Consider the following 20,116-nt stretch of genomic DNA (forward strand, 5'->3'; position numbering starts at 1 on the left):
AGACTAAGGCAGGAGTCTCTCTCAAAAGTTGCTGCTCTGCTAGTTTTATTACCTCTAACCTTAAGATTCTGGTTCCCACATAGTCCAAAGATAAGACCTACAAGTTGCTTTTAGTTTTTTTAAGTAGTTGTTTATCACAGGAACATCAAACATTGTAAGAAAGGAAAAAGATTGAGTTTCTGCCCTTAAAAGCTGACTCTGGAGCTCGGGCCGGTGTGGCTCAGTGCACTGAGTGTTGGCCTACCAACCCAAAGGCTGCCAGTCACTGGTTTAATTCCCAGCCTGGGTTATAGTCCAGGTCCCCAGATGGGGCCTTGCCAGAGGCAACCAACAGACATTTCTCTCACATATTGATGTTTCTCTTCCTTGCTTCCCCTTTCTCTAAAAAATAAATATTTTTTTTAAAAAAAAAGAATCAGTGGAAATAAGAGAATGTCTCATTTCAAAAACAATTTACATTTACATTACTGATATTTGGGCAAAATGACAGATTTTTTTTTTTAGTTGTGTGCTTTCAAGGGTAATGTTAAATTTACCTAAAATCAGGTATGTTAAAAGGTTTCTTGCATGTTAAGTGGTTAAAAGTATTATTAAAGAAAAAGTGCAAAATCTCTTTTGTTACAGAATAGTAAAAATGTTTATTTTTTGTTTGATTTACTTTGCTGTCTTGTTTTTACAATATAGAAAAGTGTATTCTTTGAATAGCTCTAGTAAATATAAATTTAATCTTTCTACTTTGGGATGTAAATAGAGCTAAAAAATTATATACCCAACCCTCCCCAAATAGTCTTTTAAAATCGTTTAATTAATGTGGATGTTAGTCTTGTTCAGCAATTTGATGCAAATGCCTAAGTACAAAAAGTTGTTTAGTAAATACTACACACAAAGGAAAAGGCTTAATACTTCAGCTTCTTGAAAATCAGAAAAACTACTAGCATTTGATTGCACCTTGAAATTTTTACAAGCAAAACATTCTCAAGCAATGCCATCATACATAATCTATAATTGTAATCCAAATTTAACAGACATTTTCTGCACACTGTATATAAATACACATCACAAAGGTGCAATTAGAATTGAACACATAATATGTACAAAATGAACAAAGTTTAGTTTTAGACCAAAAAGGTATTGTAATCTTTTGAAAAATAACTTGATTAGATATTTTTATCCTCTTACACTAATTTACATTTATACAGATTTTAATTAAACATAGTAGATTGAGGTGTAAGAATGTTTGCATTATCTACATTTAAAGTTTACTGCACTATAATTTTATAAATCCAAATTTCAAAAGGAAGATACTCTAATGAATAACGGAACCTTCTTTTGGATTACTTAATCCCTATTGCCTATATCTTGTGTGTTCATATGAACATATATACACAATACATACAACTACAGATTGCTTATAGGAAATGTAATATTCATATACTAATTGTTGAGGATTAAGGTACCTAACAAAATGCCTGAATTCCAACATGGTTTTTCTTGTCATAAAATCTAGAGTCCTATTATAACAGACTCAAAAATTCATAAAGCTTTTAAATTTGTGAAAATGATTTAGGTTATTTTAGTAATTATATGAAAACACTCATACCTTCAGCTTACCAAATCACTGGCTAAAAATGCCATATTAAGCTTCTCTTATATAAAAAAAAAATCCCACTACAATTCTGAAAGCTTTGTTATTGGGAGGCCCATTTCAGCAAATCAAGTCATACATTGGTTTGAAACTTCTTAATTCAAAATTCTATAAAGAGAATTGTTTGTATGAATGAAAAATCCTTTCCTAATTCATCTCTTAGAGCTTCAATATTCTTTATTTCTCCATCCTGGTCAACTTTTATACCTGATAATTATATATAAATTCTATTTTACCACTACCTAATAATACATTTAGCTTCTATTTATAGGAACCTTTTATTTTAATAGTACCCATTAATCACTGACAATTTATTATCATTTCAAATACATACCACTTCCTTGAAAGAAAATGGAAACATCCCAGAGCATTTCTTAATCACTTATTATAAAAACACACTGCACGTCCTTTGAGAATTATCTACTACCCCCCCTTAATGTTTTATGTTTTTTTTTTAAAAAAATAACATTTTTATTTTAAATGTGTGCCTATGGATTACTTCCCCTTCTGACATTCCCAAAGGGACAATACGATATTATTCCAGAATCCACCCTAAAAAGTCGATTTTTCTTTAAAAAGCACTGTTCTAAACACAATGTTATTGCAATATGTTTCATAAGAACTTGTTTATGTAGACGTACTATCTGCTTATATTCTAGGTCTAGTACCAGAGAATGACTGGGTAACATCAATGCTGCTTTGGCTTTTTCTACTGAACAAAGTCATACAACGCCATACATTATAAATTATAGTAATTTATAAATGTTCTTTGTCAATAGATTCAGAAGGATAGAACATCTAATCCTTAAGAAACCCAAGCAAATTAAAAATATATATAATACAATAAAGAAAAATTCAATTTTAGAAGGGGCATAAGCAGATTTAACTAAGATTTAAAATGTACTAATTTCCTCATTTAAAATTTCTTCTCTCTCAATATTATAATTTCAGGTCTCACAAGGACTGAATTAACTATACAATAATTGTTAAACTATCTTTCAGAAAATCAAGTGTCCCTGCACCTTGAATTTTCTGTCCAGTTCCACTTATCAGTCTCATGTGCAAGAGTTAGCAATTCATAGCACAGGCATCACTTTTTGCTTTTCCTGCAGAGTTGATAACGCTCATCAAACATCGTCCGAATTCCTCAAGTATCATCCGTTCAGCTGCTGCCTTTGATTTTCCCTTCTTGTCTGCCTGCTCTGCCTGGGCAAGAAGGCAGTTACACGTGGCTTCAGCTACTTCCTTAGTTACAAATGTGAATGGCAATCTGAAATGATTTGTGAGAGAGAGAGAGAGAGAGAGAGATGATGATGATGCTGAATAACTGCAATAGTGGATGACACTGTTTCATTTGGGAATCTGTGACATTTTCATGATTCACCAGCACACTGAGCATCACAGTTTATGCACTGAGGACAAGCACATACAAAAGGGCTTTAAATGCTTAGACCTGATTTGAAAATTGAGCATATTTTAAAAATATTGTTCAGAAAACATAACATTTTACATAAAATATATGTCTTCTTACCTACACGAAGTTATCTAATTAACTAAAAAATGTAATTCTACATGTTGACTTGATATTTCTTTAACAAAAGTCCTCCCTATTCATGAATGTAAGCTCCATGAGTGCAGTATTTTCTTTACTGCTCTTTCTTCACTGTCTAGAACAGTGCCTGACACAGAGACACTCCATGAATATTTCCTGAATAAATGAATGAATTATTGCGAATCGAAAGCATTATCTCCTGGTCAACATTGAAAATAAAGCATTTTTCATATTTTCATTTATTTGTAAAAACAAAAAAATATTCAAGCATACCAAAATTTTGCATTGTTCTATCACAACAAACAAAACAATGGGAAACCCAATGTTGTTCTGTATTTGGTGTTTCATTCATAAAGACCTGAACTATTAAGTACTGAATTACAACAATCCATCCTGAGGCTGGCAATACACAGCCAACTGTGAAAAGCCTTCAAGAGACAAAATTGGGCAATGTAAATCTCACCACTAACTCAACAACTTTTAAGCAAAAAACTACAAAACAAAAAAATGAAGCCTTATGACAAAAGAGGGTAACTCAGGATTTAGACTGCTATACAGTTTTATAGAAATCTTTAAAATACAAAAAGCACTTTAAATTAGAAAATGTAATATTATAATCATGTCACTATTGCAATAATATTGTATAATTAATAATACTGTATAATAGCAGGGCTCATATTGCATTTGGAAATCAGAAAGGTAAAAGGAAAGGAAAACTTCAAAATGTTGCCATTCAAAGCAAATGTTATATGCTGGTATAACATTTTAAATAATTTTTATACAGTTTTCATTATAGTGTATAATTTTGTGTTATTTTAGATTTAATATAAACATTTCCTCATGAAAATGAATTAAAAAATTAATTATAAATATTTGAGTATAACAATACCTTTCATCTCCACGTGGAGAGTAAATTTAATATTCTGATGGCTTACTGAGAGCAGCTGACCAGAAAGGGATCCCTTATTAAGGTGCCTACCCATTTCCACTTTATTCAGTCAAGAACCGTTTGCTGGTGATAATGCTGTTGTAAGAGTTCTTTAGAATTAATATCTGAGATATTTTGTACAAAAGAAGCCTAACTTTTATAAGCATTGCATCTTAATTTCAACTTAGGCATTTTACATGATATACATTTGCAAGGCTCCATTTAATAATTCCTCAAATTAACCTCTAACAAACTCTCTAATACAAACCCAAGTCAGTAACTTGTCGAATCAAGCCTTGCCCGTGCTGCAACTGAGATGGCTTTCTCCCCACAGCCACCTGGTAAGGGTGATTTGAAGGCTAAGAAAACAGTCACAGAAAGATGAAGTTCTTGAATTCACAAACTATTGCAGAGCACAGTAGTAGCCTGACTTTAAAGGAATCTCCAGCTTTTCTGCTCCAGAGCTCAGCTGTCTATGAAATATGGAGCTACAATAATGTAGTGTATGACTGGTGCTTCAACAGGGTGGAGAGAGTGCTACGAGGGGCCGGAAAAGGCAAGATAAGGAAAGAGAGTATAAAAATATGGATGACACAACAAATAAGAGATATGAAAACTCTTTTTTTTTAAAGGTTTGTCAAAGTACATAATTACTCAGCTTAGTAGGGAGAAAGCCAATGAAATTAAAGCAGAGTACACTAAAGTATGGTTGTACATTTTAGAACTACAACATATGTGACAATGGTTTTTCTGCTGCCTTTAAATTTCTTCATAACAAATAACTAAAGATAATGCAAAGAAAATGCAAAAATCAGATTTTCAACAAAAGCATGAACTCAATTTTTCCCAAAAAGAGAAACTTTACCAAAAATGAATATTCATGTCATACTATAAAAAGAGATGAACTACTGACTTACTTTCCTCCTCCACTATTCAAAGCTGGTGTTGGCCTAGTAAGCAAATCCGAAATTTGAGAGGATAACTTGGTCTTCGCTGCTGTTTGTTGTTGTACCCTTACTTCAGCTGCATCTGCCAAGTGCATCAATGTCTTTCTTTCTGGGCTTTCTTCAAAATTTTTACAGCCAATACATTTGCATATTGAGGAACACATTATTTTTGCCTAAAAGATTTACAGAAGAAAAGCTTTCAAATTAAAACCCAAAACACATTAATATAGGCTCCATCATCAAATCAACAGATAATGAAGTTAACTGGTCAACTAACATAACTGATCAAGTGACATAAGATTAGAGGGAAACATCTCTTGCTGACAAACACTAAATGAGGTAATTCTCCATGTGCATAGGTAGGTATTCTTAAGTCTGAGAGTGGCTATGCAATGCTTGTGTTTGAGAGCCCTTCCATGTCAATTCTCCTACCTCTCACTATAGCTTTTCTAGAAACTATAGATTTTTCTCCTGGTATGAAAAACATCTTCTTCTGGAAGTACATACTGTGCTCATGGATAGGAAGAATTAACATCATTAAAATGTCCATACTACCCAAAGCAATCTATAAATTCAAAGCAATACCTATCAAAATACCAATGGTATATTTCACAGAGCTAGAACTAATATTCCAAAACTGTACATGGAACTACAAAAGAATCTGAAGCAGCCATAGCAATCTTGAGAAAGAAGAACAAAGTTGGAGAAATCGTATTACCTGACATAAAAATATACTACAAGGTACTGGCATAAAAACAGACATATAGATCAAGGGAACAGAAGAGAGAGCCCAGAAATAAATGCACATCTTTATGGTCAATTAATATTTGACAAAGGAGGCAAAAACATACCATAGGGTAGAGAGAGTCTACTCAACAAATGATGCTGAGAAAATTGGGCAGACACACACAAAATAATGAAATTAGACCACCTTTTTTACACCATACACAAAAATAAACTCAAGCTGGATTAAAGACATAAATATTAGACTCAAAACCATAAAAATCCCAGAAGAAACATATGCAGTAAAATCTCAGACATTTCTTTCAGCAATTTTTTTCTTCTATTGTCTCAAACAAGGGAAACAAAAGAAAAAATAAACAAATGGGACTACATCAAACTAAAATGTTTTTGAAAAGGAAATCATCAACAAAATGGTAAGAGAACATATTTGCCAATTATACATCCGATAAGGGGTTAATATCCAAAATTAATAAAGAACTTAATAAAACTCAACACCAAAAAACAAACAAACAAACAAACAATCCAGTTAAAAAATGGTCAAAGGACCTGAATAGACACTTCTCTAAAGAGGACATACAGATAGATGGCTAATAGCCATATGAAAAGATGCTCAATGTCACTAATCATCAGAGAAATGCAAATTGAAACCACAATAAGATAGCATCTCACACCTGTCAGAATGGCTGTCATTAATAAATCAACAAATAACAAGTGCTGGTAAGGATGTGGAGACAGGGGAACCCTCATGCGCTATTGGTAGGAATGTAGGTTGGTGCAGCCACTGTGGAAAACAGTATGGAGTTACCTCAAAAAATTAAAAATGAAACTGCTTCATGACCCAGCAATTTTACTCTTGGGAATATATCTGAAGAAGCCCAAAACACTAATTTGAAAGAATATATGCACCCTTATATTCATTGCAGTTTTACAATAGCCAAGATTTGGGAACACCTCAAGTGCCCATCAGTAGATGAATGTATAAAAAAAACTGTGGTGCATTTACACAATGGAATACTACTTGGTCGTAAAAATAAAAAAAATAAAAGGAGGAGGAAATCTTACCCTCTGCAACAGCATGGATGGACAGGGAGAGCAATTATGCTAAGTGAAATACATCACTCAGAGAATGGCAAGTATCATATGATTTCTCTCATATGTGGAATCTAATGGACCACATAAACAAGCAAACAAAATACACTCATAGATACAGAGAACAGACTGACAGTTGTCAGAGGGGAGTAAGGTTGTGGGGCTGGAGGAAAAAAGTGAAGGGTTTAAGAACAAAAAAACAAAAAATAAAAAAACTTTATAGAAACATATAACAGTACAGTGATTACCACAAGATAATAGGTGAGGATAGAAGTGGGCTTAGGGGGGATAAATGATGATGGAAGGGAACTTGGAGTGGTGAACACAATACAATAAACATGATGAATTAATTATAGAATTTTATATCTGAAGCCTATATAATTTTTAATCCTCACCTGAGGATATGCTTATTGATTTTAGAGAGAGAAGAAGGGAGAGAAAGTGGGAAAGAAAGAGAGAGAGCATGTGGGAGAGAAGCACTAATGTGAGAGATACATCAGTCAGCTGCCTCCTGGATGCCTCCAACCACTCAAACCCACAACCTAGGTACGTGCCCTGACCAGGAATCAAATCGGCAACCTTTTGGTGTACAGGACAACTTTGTTAGATTGTACTGTGATAGCTGTCATAGCAGCAAGCACTAAAAACAAAACACCAGAACTGGTAAATTTTTGTGTAGTCATTTTAATATTGATGGAGGAAAATATGCAACATTTTCAACATATTATGCTATAGTATTTCAAGAAAGGTAAAAATGCAATTGAAATGCAAAAAACAAAAAACAAATACACAAAAACAAAAACAAAACAACGAATTGTGCAGTGTATGGAAAAGGTGCTGTGACTGATCGAAAGTGTCAGAAGTGGTTTGCAAAGATTCGTGCTGGAGATTTCTCACTGGATGATGCTCCATGGTCAGGTAGACCAGCTGACGTTGACAGCAATTAAATCAAGACATTGAGAACAATCAACATTATACCATGAGGGAGATAACCGACAAACTCAAAATATCCAAATCAATAGTTATTGGTGAAAATGAAAAATGTGTCTTTTAATTTATGGAAAAAGCATATGGACTTTTTGACCAACCCAGTAGTTTTGTAGTTTTACAAAATCATGTTCCCACTTTTCCGCATCTTCCTTTTCTCACACCATGCCTCAAGGAATCCCCTTTTCCACGTCATCTGACATAGATTGAATTCATTTGATTTAATGGGTGGGTATTAATTCCTGGTATTGATGGGCCACATCTTATTTGGTCATTCCCCTACTGATGGGCATTTGTTTCTAGCTTTTGAGGAGCACAAACAATTCATAAAAATACTTTTGGTGGTCCCAAATGGTCGGGACAAGTACAAGAGGCAACCAACTGATGTTTCTCTCACACATTGATGTTTCTGTCTCACATCAGTGTTTCTCTCCCTCTCTTTCTCCCTCGCTTCCCCTGTTTCTAAAAATAAATAGATAAGATCTTTAAAAATAAATAAATATGGTTGAGATAGTAAAATATATATATATATATATATTTGTATATATGTGTGTGTATATATATATAAAATGGTTTTTATTTCTATGAGCTACATTTCTAGGATTGGGCTCACTGGTCGAAGGGTACATATATTTTAATTTTAATAGAAGTGGCCAGATTGTTCTTTCAAAAGGCTGTGACACCACATCTCATCAGCAGTGTATAAGGGAAGCCTGTCCTACATTACATCCAACAATGTATGTTATAGCTCTTTTTACTGCCTACCAATCTGACTGGGGGAAAATAAAGTGAGATGCACTGTCCTTTAATTTACATTTTGCAGACTCCTAGTAAATTTGAGTATCTTTTATTGGCTGCATTTTCTTCAGTGAACCCCATGGGAATTTAAATAAACAACTTCTCTCCATAACACCTGGCAAGATAAACATCATATTATGAACACATTTACCCTACTCCTTTCTTACAATACACTAATAAATTCCATTTATCAAGGGGAAAAATGAATATACATTGTGAGTTAATTGGGTTACTAACAGCCAATCCCGGGACTCCTCACCTAAAGCAAGATTAAGAAGTACCTAATGATGAAGAGATAAAATCACTGAACCAATAACATAAATTCAGACTAAAGTTTTAAGAACCATAAGAAAGGTACTAATATCTAACAGGAACTCAGGCGGGAGAAATTAGAATGACCAGGCATCCATTTGGCTTTGTAATTCAACTCCTTTTGTGGTCAAAAAAAAAAAAAGGGGAGGAGGGGAAAGAAAAAGGTCACAAGAAAAGGCATAGCCACTTATATAATATAAACAGTCACAAATTCAATCAACAAGCTCTGTGAAAAGAACATAAATATGCTATCCAGAATGCAGACCAATTGGACCAAAAAACCTAATCAATTCAAAAGACCAACAATTCAACACAAACTGTCAGACAACATCGCAGCTAATTCACAGTGAGCCAATTAGCCACTATTAGTCATAGTTCAGTATATTCCAAGTTTTTCTATTTCTTGGTCTTTTAGAACAATAAATTAATTAGACATTGTATATGTCCAGAATGTCAAGGATTATACTGCAACAGATAGGGTGGCTCTCTCTTTTAACACATTGTATGCAGGAAACGTATTTATACGTTTTATGTTGACTGGTAGTAGAGCGTGCGATAAAAACTACCTGCAAACAATGTGTTAACATATTCAACCAATCTACTGCTGTTTTTACTTCCGTTGATTCACAGATTTGTAAACTAGTTCAATTAAATTATTAGTCTGCGTATGTTTGAATTTCATATGCCTAGCATGTATTGATTGTTCACTGCCATATGCACAGAAGGGTTTCTTTACATTTTTGACCCAGCTTGACATTGATTTCCATTTTTTCTCTTTTTGTGGACTTGGTTTTATGGCTTACATTTTTACATATTCATGACAGTATTTGTGTGATATGGGTTACAAACAGAAGCCCCTTATTTGATTAGAAGTTCAAACGAAAAGGTCAATCTCTCCCAACACTGGATGAAAAATGGCTTGTGGGACTCTGAGACATTATTTAAGAGACTTTCAAAAATAATATGGATTATATGCAATCTTCACTATTACTGCCTTTAGGACTAACAAGATGTTTCTATACTTCTTGAGTGGAGTATTTGACCTACGCAATACATAAATGAAGACTTCACTACACAGGGAGTTCAGTACACAAATCTTTACTCTGACACGTTTTGTACGAAAGAGGCCCTGAACTGCAGGTGTGCACTGCTGGAGCACAGCAAACCTCACCAGGAGATTACAGTCCTTTCTGGTATTACCTTACCAAATGCAAGGTTAGGCCTTCTTCCAAAACTAAAAACAAGGTCTCTCAGTGAATATGAAATTTGAAAGAAGGAAAATATACCAGATGAAAAGAGCCAACTATAGAAATGACTTCAGGTGCACCAAGGTACCAATTACAGTAACCTAGGACTAATCCTGGGCATGACTGGATTCTTATACTTAAGTTTTGAAAATAAAAATAATACACTATATAGTACTTTGTCTGAAGCAAGACGGGGGTGATTTACCACAGCATCTGTCAAAGGAGAGTTTCAACTAAATTCTTCAGAAAACATGTTTGACCCATAAATAAAAACAGCAGATAAGTGGGTTGGTAAAACAGTAAAAACAGATGCAGTCACCTCACAATTGACCAATACTTTCCTCCAGCAATATTCTACATTCCTCCTTTCCTACTTTTATGTTCACAAAGCAAACTTCGTAACATAATTTAGTTTTCCACGGAGCAGTGTTCTTCAATAGTGCACTATTGGAATTTGGGAAAAATAAATCTCTACTCTCGGGACCATTTTGTATCCATATGTATTTCCCAAAAGTTCATAGGGAACAGAATGGGTAGGTAGCACTGACCCTCAGTTGAGAATCACTATAGAGTTTCCAATCCTTTGCTATTGTTATTTTTATTGAAAATCAGTAAACTGGTGCTCTGATTTCCATACTTCTAGGTATAATGACCAAGAAGTTATAAACTGGTAAATCAGCTAATAAGAACCCAAACTGTAATAACAAAACCAAGGTACAGGCATACCTGAGAGATATTGCGGGTATCACAATAAAGCAAGATATAATCGTTTTACTTGTGCAGTGTCTTCCCTTTCATTTTTTTTTTAAAAAAGCCCTCATACCTGTGAAGCACAATAAACCAAGGTGTGATAAAATGAGGTCAGCCCTGCTCTCTGAACCTCGCTTGAGAGGCCAGAAGGTCTTCCTCAAATGATGGGAACCAACTATTCACATTTTTGAACTGCCATAGCAAAGCAATTCCCCAATTTTCAAGTAAATTTTTACAGTATGCCCTTCCTAATGTTATTTTTTAAAAACGGTTAGATTATTTTCCCCAACCAGCATCTCACCTCATAGCATTCACAGTAGTTTTTAAGACATCCTGATCGTTTGCAATTACATCCTTTGCTATGACGTCGGTCTGATTCTCCTTCCTTTCCTTTCCCTATTTTAGGTTTAAAAGCTTCAGGATTTCTGTCAAGGCATGCCTATCAAAACAGATCAAATATCAAGTGAAGTTTAATCACAAGAAATTAACTCTAAATACTGCAAAGGGAATTAATGTTCTTTGTACAACAAAGAGATCTACATAAAGGAGGTGAAAACTAAAATGTTTATCAGTTAAATGAAATAAAAAATAATCACCTTTATTGCCTTTTGCCTTTCATTTTCATGTTCCAAATTATTGTAACAATTAGTACAATTGCAGTTGTTGCAAAATTCACCATTTGCAAAGCAATCGCAGTATCTGGAATATAAAAATCAGTGCAAGTTATGTAAAAAAGACACTTAAACACAACTATGAATTTTCTGATCTAATAGCATTAAATATGTGGTAAAGCATTTCAAAAATGTATTGAGAGCTACTGAGAGTTAACATATATTGTCAACCACATGATAAAGCTCAAAATAGAGACCACTGGCTCCTAGAATTTTAGTTTAGAAACTTAGTTCCAGCAGCAACAGCTATCAACACATGAGCTACATGATTTTATGTGCCCCCAAAGTTATTTCAAAATCATGAAAAGGGAGAAATATTGGCTATATTCTGTTAGTGGAACCTGCTCACTTGAACTCTTGTGCTTCTTTGGAGTCTAAACTCTCATAAGACCAGTGCTTTTCATTTAATTGTTTCATATCAGATCTCTTAATTCAGTACTAATAAGCAAATTAATCATCCAGTAATTTAAAAAACCATTCAAATTAACACCTCATTCAGGAAACCAAATTATAAAGGTCATAAATAAGGTCAAATTTATTATTATTAAGGACAGAGGACTATGTCTGTCTCCTGCTGCTGTGATCCTAACCCCTACACCTGTGCCTCATCTAATGTAAAGACTCTACAATTATTTCTTTCTGAACAAATGAAACAGTATTTTCAAGTGTGTTCTCATACACACTTGTATGTCTATTTAAATTACTCAGGCTCATGAAAATGGTCTGTTAAGAAATTTTACTAAACTACATTTATTTTTAAAAGTATTTTCAGGTATATCAAATGAGGAAAAAACAGCAAAAAGACTTACAATTTTAAACACAAAGATTTTGTACAGTTACAGGGTTTTCTGGGCCGACTGGTGGACTCTGATGGGATTATGCTACAGACACACACAAAAAGATACACATTTTAATCAATTAAAAGTAACTATTCAAAATTAGAAAAGTCCCTAACCTGTAAATTGTTTCTAAGATAAAGCTTTAACAAATATATCCATCTCTAATAAAAAGGTTACTATGTTGTTCCATTTATATTAAGTTCAAAAGCAAGTTGTAACACAAAAAGGGAGGCAGAGAGCCAAGATATGGGGGATGGGGGGCAGGAAGTTATCATTAACTTCAACAGAAGATTCCAAAAAATACTCTTCCTTCAGAGAACTAGAGTAGCAAGCTCCTCAAAACTTTTTAGATTCAATTCTAAAAGGTAGTGAGAAGAAAAGGGTATGTGGGGCTGAATTATTTGGAAGGGGAGGGAGCAGTAGACTGGTTCCATCCAACACTGCAAAGGCAAAAATTAACAGATTAAAAAAAACAGACAAAGAAACAAACAAAAGAAGCAAGGATCTAACATAACAACTTAAAAAACCATATCATTTGAAAAGTACATTCAGGATGGGAAAGGGAGGGGAGGGAAGGGGAGAAGGGGAAAGGAGAGGACAGAGGAATAAAGGAGTAGAGAGACAGAGAATAATAAAGCATGTGGAAAAATTGGTGAATCCAAGAAAAAGATATTTGGGAGTTATTTTCTTTGATGAGCTACTGACATATTTAATATGAAAATAAAGATATGACTTAAAATTTAAAAAGTCCACCACATATCACTCAATTTCCCCCACCCCCACAACTGACTGGGCCATGCCTGGGAAAACTCTGGAGGCCTCCAGACTCAGCTGGAAACTCATCCTGAACACAAAGCTTAGCTTGATGTGGGGAGGGACAGAGGCAGAGTAAAACCCTCCAGGTTGGCAAAAATACAATTATTCACAATGTGTGGTGGAGGGCTCCTCAGGGGGGTGGGGATTGGTGGTGGATAGGGCTGGGAGAGGAGAGTACCCTGGGTTGGCACTGATATAGTGTTGGCTAATAGGACTAAAACAGGCATCTCAGGGGTGGCCCTCAAATAAAATATTTGGGAGTTCTTTTGACTATTCCTATAACTTTTCTGTTAAAGTATTTCAAGATAAAAAGTACCACAGAGGCATTGCTCACACAGCTTTAGAGAAAAAAGAAAAAATCAAATAAACAATTTAATATATATATGAAATACACACACACACACACACACACACATATTTTCATGCTGCATATAACCTGATTCAACAACTTAACTGACATATTTTCTAAATACTTACCCATTGAATGGAAGCCTTGCCTGGGTCTGGATCCCTGGTGTACCAGTAAAGTTGGAGTTGCTTGCTATAGACACATATGAAGACTGCTGTAGCTACATGTAAGGAAAGACAATTTTATACCATAATTACAAAAATGGACAATATTCTCAGATATAATGATCAGTAAGAAGCACAAATTCACCTACTAAAAGAGGAAAAGTAGAATGAAGAATTTCATGCAAACATACTAACTCATGGAGATTTTCTGAAGATCCAAACTAATATTAACTGAGGTGAAAACAATGTGATTTTTTTTTAAGATTTTATTTTTAGACAGGGGAAGGGAGGGAGAAAGAGAGGGAAACATCAATGTGTGGTTGCCTCTCATGTGCCCCCACCAGGGACCTGGCCAGATGCGCCCTGACTGGGAATCGAACCAGAAATTCTTTGGTTCACAGGCCAGTGCTCAATCCACTGAGCTACACCAGCCAGGGCCAATGTGAAATTTTAAAAATACAACATGGTACAAATATAATAAACGTTTTCATGGAGGAGTATGTTACCAGAGTTGGAAACTTATAAATGCCCTAAAAGTATTGTAATAATATGTATTGGCTAAAAAAATGCTATGTTATCTGCTTGTAAATAAAACTTACTATATTGATCATTCATCACACTGCAAGTTATAGAAAATGAGAAGTTACATGCACAGTAATTAAGTTCCTACTTAACACTGATTTCTAAACATAAGAGATGATAATAATAAAAATAATGAACATTAATTTTTAAAATCAGTACCACATACTGATGTACATATACTCCAAAGTACATGTCATTCAGTTTCTCTCTCTTACATTCTGAAGAGATCCATTCAACAGCTTAGAACATTGGTGCTAATTTGCTTGGTTCTTACCTGAAAAAGAAAACTTTTGCTCCCTAGAAGCAACACTCCTAATCCAAGCCAGCCAATTGGATATCTGTAGCTTCAATCTAAAGATGGCCAAATTGCCCTGGCCAGGGAGTTCAGTTGGTCAGAGCATCACCCCATATACCAGGGATCTGAGTGCCATTCCAGTCAGGGCACATACAAGAAGCAACCAATGAACACATGAATAAGTGGAACAACCAATCAGCATTTCTTTCTCCCTCCCTTCCTCTTTCTCAAATCAATTAAAAAAAATACTGAGTTAGAGGGTTTGAATAATTTTCAAAATGTGACACCACTAAATGTCTTAGACCTAATTATCCTTTTGGAAACGCAATGACTTCATTTTTGCCTCATACCTGAGTAACGTACTGAGCTGGAAGCACCGCATAACCCACATTTCCTGCCCCCGGAGCTGGTGCCAGCACAGTGCCTGGTGGCAGGTTAGTGAGGTTTGGCTGGATCTGTGGCAGTGGGGTGGCAGGCATGATGAGTCGCTGCTGTGGCTGGCTAGTAGTAACTATTTGTGAAGTTGGATTGATTGGTTTTGGAACAACCTAAACAAGAGAAAAAGTATGTCAATCATTACAAAAATAAACTTTATAGCTTCTCAATTCAGTATATATCTCTTGTAATTAAATCTTAACTTTTGCCTGTGGCCACCTAGGTGGCTGCTCTTGGTTGGGGTACATTCTGCACCTAAGGCAGGAGATGGTGGCTGCAAAGAATACGAAATAGTTGCTGGAGTTGATCAGCTCTAGACTCCAACTTGTTAGGAAAAGTGAAGAATATGTGCTGGAGTACAAGAGGACTCTGAAAATGATCAGACAAAGCAAAGCAAAACTGGTCACCCTTGCCAACAACTGTCCTGCCTTGAGGAAATCTAAAATAGAGCACTAAGCCATGTGGGCTAAGATTGGTGTCCATCACTACAGTGGCAATAATACTGAATTGGGCACAGGGGTGTGGAAAATCTACAGAGTATGCACACTGCTATCATTGATCCTGGTAATTCCAGTATTATTAGAAGCATGCCCAAACAGACTGGTTTAAAATAGATCATGCAAAATTTGCCTTTAATAAAACTGGCCAGAGCTTAATTAAAACAAACAAACAAACTTAACTTTTAATTTTAGAAGTAAACTGTCCACCTGAGAGAGACTGAGAAAAAAGTTATGTGAACACTCACTTGTTTGACAGTCTGTGCAGACACAAGTGGGACTGACATCCGCACTGGAGTGGTGCTGACGGCGGGCTTTGCTTTTTTAAAAAGGGGGGAAAAGGGACAATTTACTTTCAGAAATATTTAAAGTGTCTTACTTAGTTCTCTCAAGACACCTTCATGAAAGAGCTTAACAAATTCCACCTGCTTCCTATTTGGAGCAATCTTTAATCAGTACAGTTACCTTTCAAAATTCCTTAACCCATCTACCAGGAAAAATATCAAATTTCCTTAGCCCATCTACCAGGTAGTTATAGTCACTTTATGAGGGAATATTTTCATTTAAAACATTCTTCCAAAAGTACTTCAATCTATATTCAGGTGATTTATACAATCACTGCTAAATAGTCAGATAAAACGTTGCATAAAATTTAAGAACATGTCTTTGAGGAACTTGGGTAACAATGCTGTTCTATACTATTTCTACTTGCTGTGTTTATATTCAAACCAGAGAAAATATCGTTCTTATGTAATTCATTATTTAGAGTACTACTAAAAGGCAGCATAGCATGCAAGTTAAGAATATGTATGTGCTCTTATAAATCATCAAACCCTGGGGGTTCAAATTCTAATTCTGCTACTTTCTAACTGCTTAAATTCTCTCTGCCTGTATCTCCATCTGCAATATAGAGGTAGTATCTCTCTTAAAGAGTACGAGGATAAAATATGTTGATTCATAAAAGTTTATTAGACCCCAGCTGGTGTGGCTCAGTGAATTGAGTGCTGGCCTCCAAACAAAGGGTTGCCAGTTCGATTCCCAGTCAGGGCACATGCCTGAGTTGCAGGCCAGGTCCCCAGTAGGGAGCTCAAGAGGGGCAACCACACACTGATGCTTCTCTCCCTCTCTTTCTCCCTCCCCTGTTTAAAAATAAATAAAATCCAAAAAAAAAAATTTTATTAGAATCGAGCCCAACAAATAATAAGTGCTCAGTAAATGACTGATGACATTATCATTGTATTACTACAATTACTACTATATAAATGGCACTGTGGACAGAGTTCCAGGGAAACTAAAGGATAAGATACCCGCTCAAAGAGATAGCATACAAGTAGAGCTGATTAGACAGTATCCAGATAAAATAAATACTGTTTAAAATAAAAAGAGAAAGTACTGTGGCAGTTCAAAGCAGACAGAAAATATAGGTGACTGGCAGAGAATGGGAATATGGAAATAACACATTGAGGGCATTGTGTCTGAGGAGGGTCCTGATCAGTGTGTACAGGTTGCAGAGAGGGCACACAGACTGGAGGATATGCCTTGCTGAGGATGAAGCTTGAGAAGTGGAAGCTGGATGCTGGGAAGCTGCAAAACATTTCACAAAATGCTGGTGAACAGAACAATTTGGTTAGAATCTAGGGTTAAAGTAGGCAAGTATAGGCACAAAGGTGACAGACTGCAGCCACTCTGAAGACCTTGAATGTTAGGGTAGAAATCTCTCTTTCTTTTTAAAGATTTTATTTATTTATTTTAGACAGAGGGGAAGGGAGGAAGAAAGAGGGAGAGAAAGAAACATCAATGTGTGGTTGACTCTCGTGTGCCTCCTACTGGGGACCTGGCCTGCAAACCAGGCATGTGCCCTAAGAATCAAACCAGCAACCCTTTGGTTCCCAGGCCAGCACTCAATCCACTGAGCCATACCAGCCAGGGCAGAAACCTGTTCTTTTAATTCAGTAGACAATGAGGAGTTTCTAAGGGTTCTAAAGTACAGAAATACTATTGAAATAGCACAGAAAGAAATTGTGTTTGCAAGCAGTGTGTAAAACAGAATGGAGTTGCAAGAAACAAGGAAAATTAGAAGAATGCAAAAAATGAGGGTCTCATCTGGGGTGACAGCACTGGGAATGGAAAGAAGAGATCAGTTGCAGAAAAATGGTGGAGGTGAAAGGACATGAATTATCAATCATTTGGATGGTAGAAAAATGTAAGTCTAAGGGAAGAAAAGTCATTGCTAAGCTTTCAAGTAGCTGGGAAAATGACAGCTATTAAAGCTAAAATTTCAGGGGAGAGCACGTTTAAAGGAAAGATGAAACCTGACAGAGAAATGCCATGAAGAAATTCAGGAGACAGATTGGCACTACACCTGTCATGTTTGGACCAAAAGAAACACGTTCATGCTGCCTACTACCACTTCCAGAGTCTAAAAAGGGGATTTAGAAAGACAGAAAGAAAATCCCTTCAGGTTTTATTTATGCAAACAGTCTAGAGACCGGTCTGGAAGACAGAGGTTAAGAAAATGGGGTCTAAATTGCTCTGAACCATAAAACTAACTAACTAACTAACTAACTAACTAACTAACTAACTAACTAACAAACAAAAAACAACAGTCTTTCTTTGATAGAAAGGCTGGGAGGGTTGATGGCCGAAGACCAAAAGGTGAGAGTCTTAGAACATTAGAGTACTCTGACCTAAAAGGGAGCAGGATCCTGTAGTAAGGTGACAACCTAGGGAGAAGGGGAAGGAAAGCAACCTCCAGAAAGTGTATGATTAGTGGTAATAAACACATATCTCTGAATACACATACAAAAAAACAAAAAAAACCCCCCCAAAAACTAAATGGTATGCTTAATAAGGATGAAGTTTGCAGTAGGTATGAATTACATCTCAATAAAGCTGCTATACAAAGAGTGTATGACCATAAATTATAGAAGCAGTGACATCTGATACCTGATTTGAAAGTTTCCTATTCTGTTTAATTCTCCTCAGTTACTTTATCTTTAGTAAAGTTACAATACTATTATAGACTGGTCTTGGGAATATTATAAGGAATTAAAAGGTAAATAAAAAACCTGAATTCATGCTTGGCACATAGAAGAAGAGTGGACTCCCTACATCACTAGCACATAGAACAGCGATTATGAAACTAGTTCAGTTAGAAGAATGTAAGAACTTCCTAATGGTCTGTGAAATAATGGGAAAGGAGTGTGTGGCCTGTCCTGAAGCTCAGATAATTCTTATTTGGATAATAAAGAAAGGGTAACTGTCCCTGTGCTGGAGTGCACACAAAGAGTTGGAAAATTTGGGAACTCTGGGTTTACATTAGCTTGGCATCTGCATTCTGAGTTTTAACTGAAACCTGGGTAATGAAGAAAACAGAACACTATAAATTATCTGCGGGGTGGTGGGGGTGTCATATTAATGTTCTACAGTAAGTTAGCAGTCCTTATTTCTCATCCTCCTTAATATTACTACTATTGCAGTTTTCACAGAAGCTGACATAATCCTTTATTTTTTAGTCTTTAACAGGAATTCTGAACAATCCTTTCAGAATAGCCCCTTCCAAACTTCAGAAATCACACCTGAAAGTTCTTAAGATTTTTTAATTTCTTAAATTGATTTCCTCCATCACCAAGATGGTATATTATACTCTAAAAAGGTTAACCAAGTATTCTTCTGGGTCTTCCTGCCAATTAACAGTTGTAGCTTTTGAATACTGATTTTTGTATGGCTTTAGTGGGAAAATGTATAGAATGAGCTCAATTCCCTTTGGCATAAGTAAATCACTCATTAGAAAGGCATAATGATACATTTGATAAATCAGAGCAACTATTTAGTGTTATCTCTTAATAAAAACTGTAAATTTAACTCATTATTCCTGTGAAATAATATATATACCCAGATCTTTTATGAGCTAGAAGATAAAGGTAAAAAGAGAAAAATACAGGTGGTTACAAGGGAAATCGCATGAATAGTAAGTGTATGTGTCTGGAAGAGGTTATGTAAAGAGAAGGAGCCAGAGAGACAAGAGAACAGAGTAGGAAAGTTGAAGGTGGAAAGCAAAAAAGGAAAGAGAAGAGAAGTAGAAGAGGGAGGAGGGTGAAATAAGGAATTTCCAGGAGACAAAGAGAATAGAGAGGTAGAGAGAAGCAGAAAAACAGACACATAGTTAGAAAAGAAGGCACCAGTAAATACACTAGAATTATGAAATGCCTAACCCATCCTTCTGCTCTTCCTGTATCTTCAGCTCCCTTTTCTGCTTATTCCAAAGGTTTATTCTTGATAATGAGTAAATTAGTCTTAACATTACACTGGAAATGGACACTCAGCATATTGTGTACATACAAATACACATATAAAATATAACCAATTGTATCTAATGACTGCTTTATGGTATCTAAGGAAATTGAACTTGTATATTGGATTGGCCAAAAAGTCCTTATGTTTTTTTTTCTGTAAAAAGACAGTTTTCA

General features: G+C 35.4%; 1 protein-coding gene and 1 pseudogene across 6 annotated transcripts in view; one reads left to right on the forward strand and one right to left on the reverse strand.

Moving 5' to 3' along the window:
• Nucleotides 1-613: 613 nt before the first annotated feature.
• Nucleotides 614-20,116, reverse strand: part of LIN54 (lin-54 DREAM MuvB core complex component) — a 74,257-nt gene continuing 54,754 nt past the window's right edge. For all 6 annotated transcript variants that reach the window (XM_045820319.1, XM_045820315.1, XM_045820317.1 and 3 more), the window contains exons 6-13: nucleotides 15,896-15,966; nucleotides 15,066-15,263; nucleotides 13,803-13,894; nucleotides 12,480-12,551; nucleotides 11,596-11,698; nucleotides 11,301-11,438; nucleotides 5,043-5,245; nucleotides 614-2,915 (exon numbers count right to left, since the gene is read on the reverse strand). In XM_045820319.1, coding sequence (XP_045676275.1) covers nucleotides 2,714-2,915; nucleotides 5,043-5,245; nucleotides 11,301-11,438; nucleotides 11,596-11,698; nucleotides 12,480-12,551; nucleotides 13,803-13,894; nucleotides 15,066-15,263; nucleotides 15,896-15,966 — 1,079 coding nt within the window. In that variant the 3' untranslated portion in view covers nucleotides 614-2,713. The remainder of the gene's footprint in view (nucleotides 2,916-5,042; nucleotides 5,246-11,300; nucleotides 11,439-11,595; nucleotides 11,699-12,479; nucleotides 12,552-13,802; nucleotides 13,895-15,065; nucleotides 15,264-15,895; nucleotides 15,967-20,116) is intronic.
• Nucleotides 15,418-15,764, forward strand: LOC123806876 (annotated as a pseudogene).

Source organism: Phyllostomus hastatus, unplaced genomic scaffold (genome assembly GCF_019186645.2).
Source record: "Phyllostomus hastatus isolate PE091 unplaced genomic scaffold, TTU_PhHast_1.1 phas_scaffold_39, whole genome shotgun sequence".
Taxonomy (NCBI): Eukaryota; Metazoa; Chordata; class Mammalia; order Chiroptera; family Phyllostomidae; genus Phyllostomus; species Phyllostomus hastatus.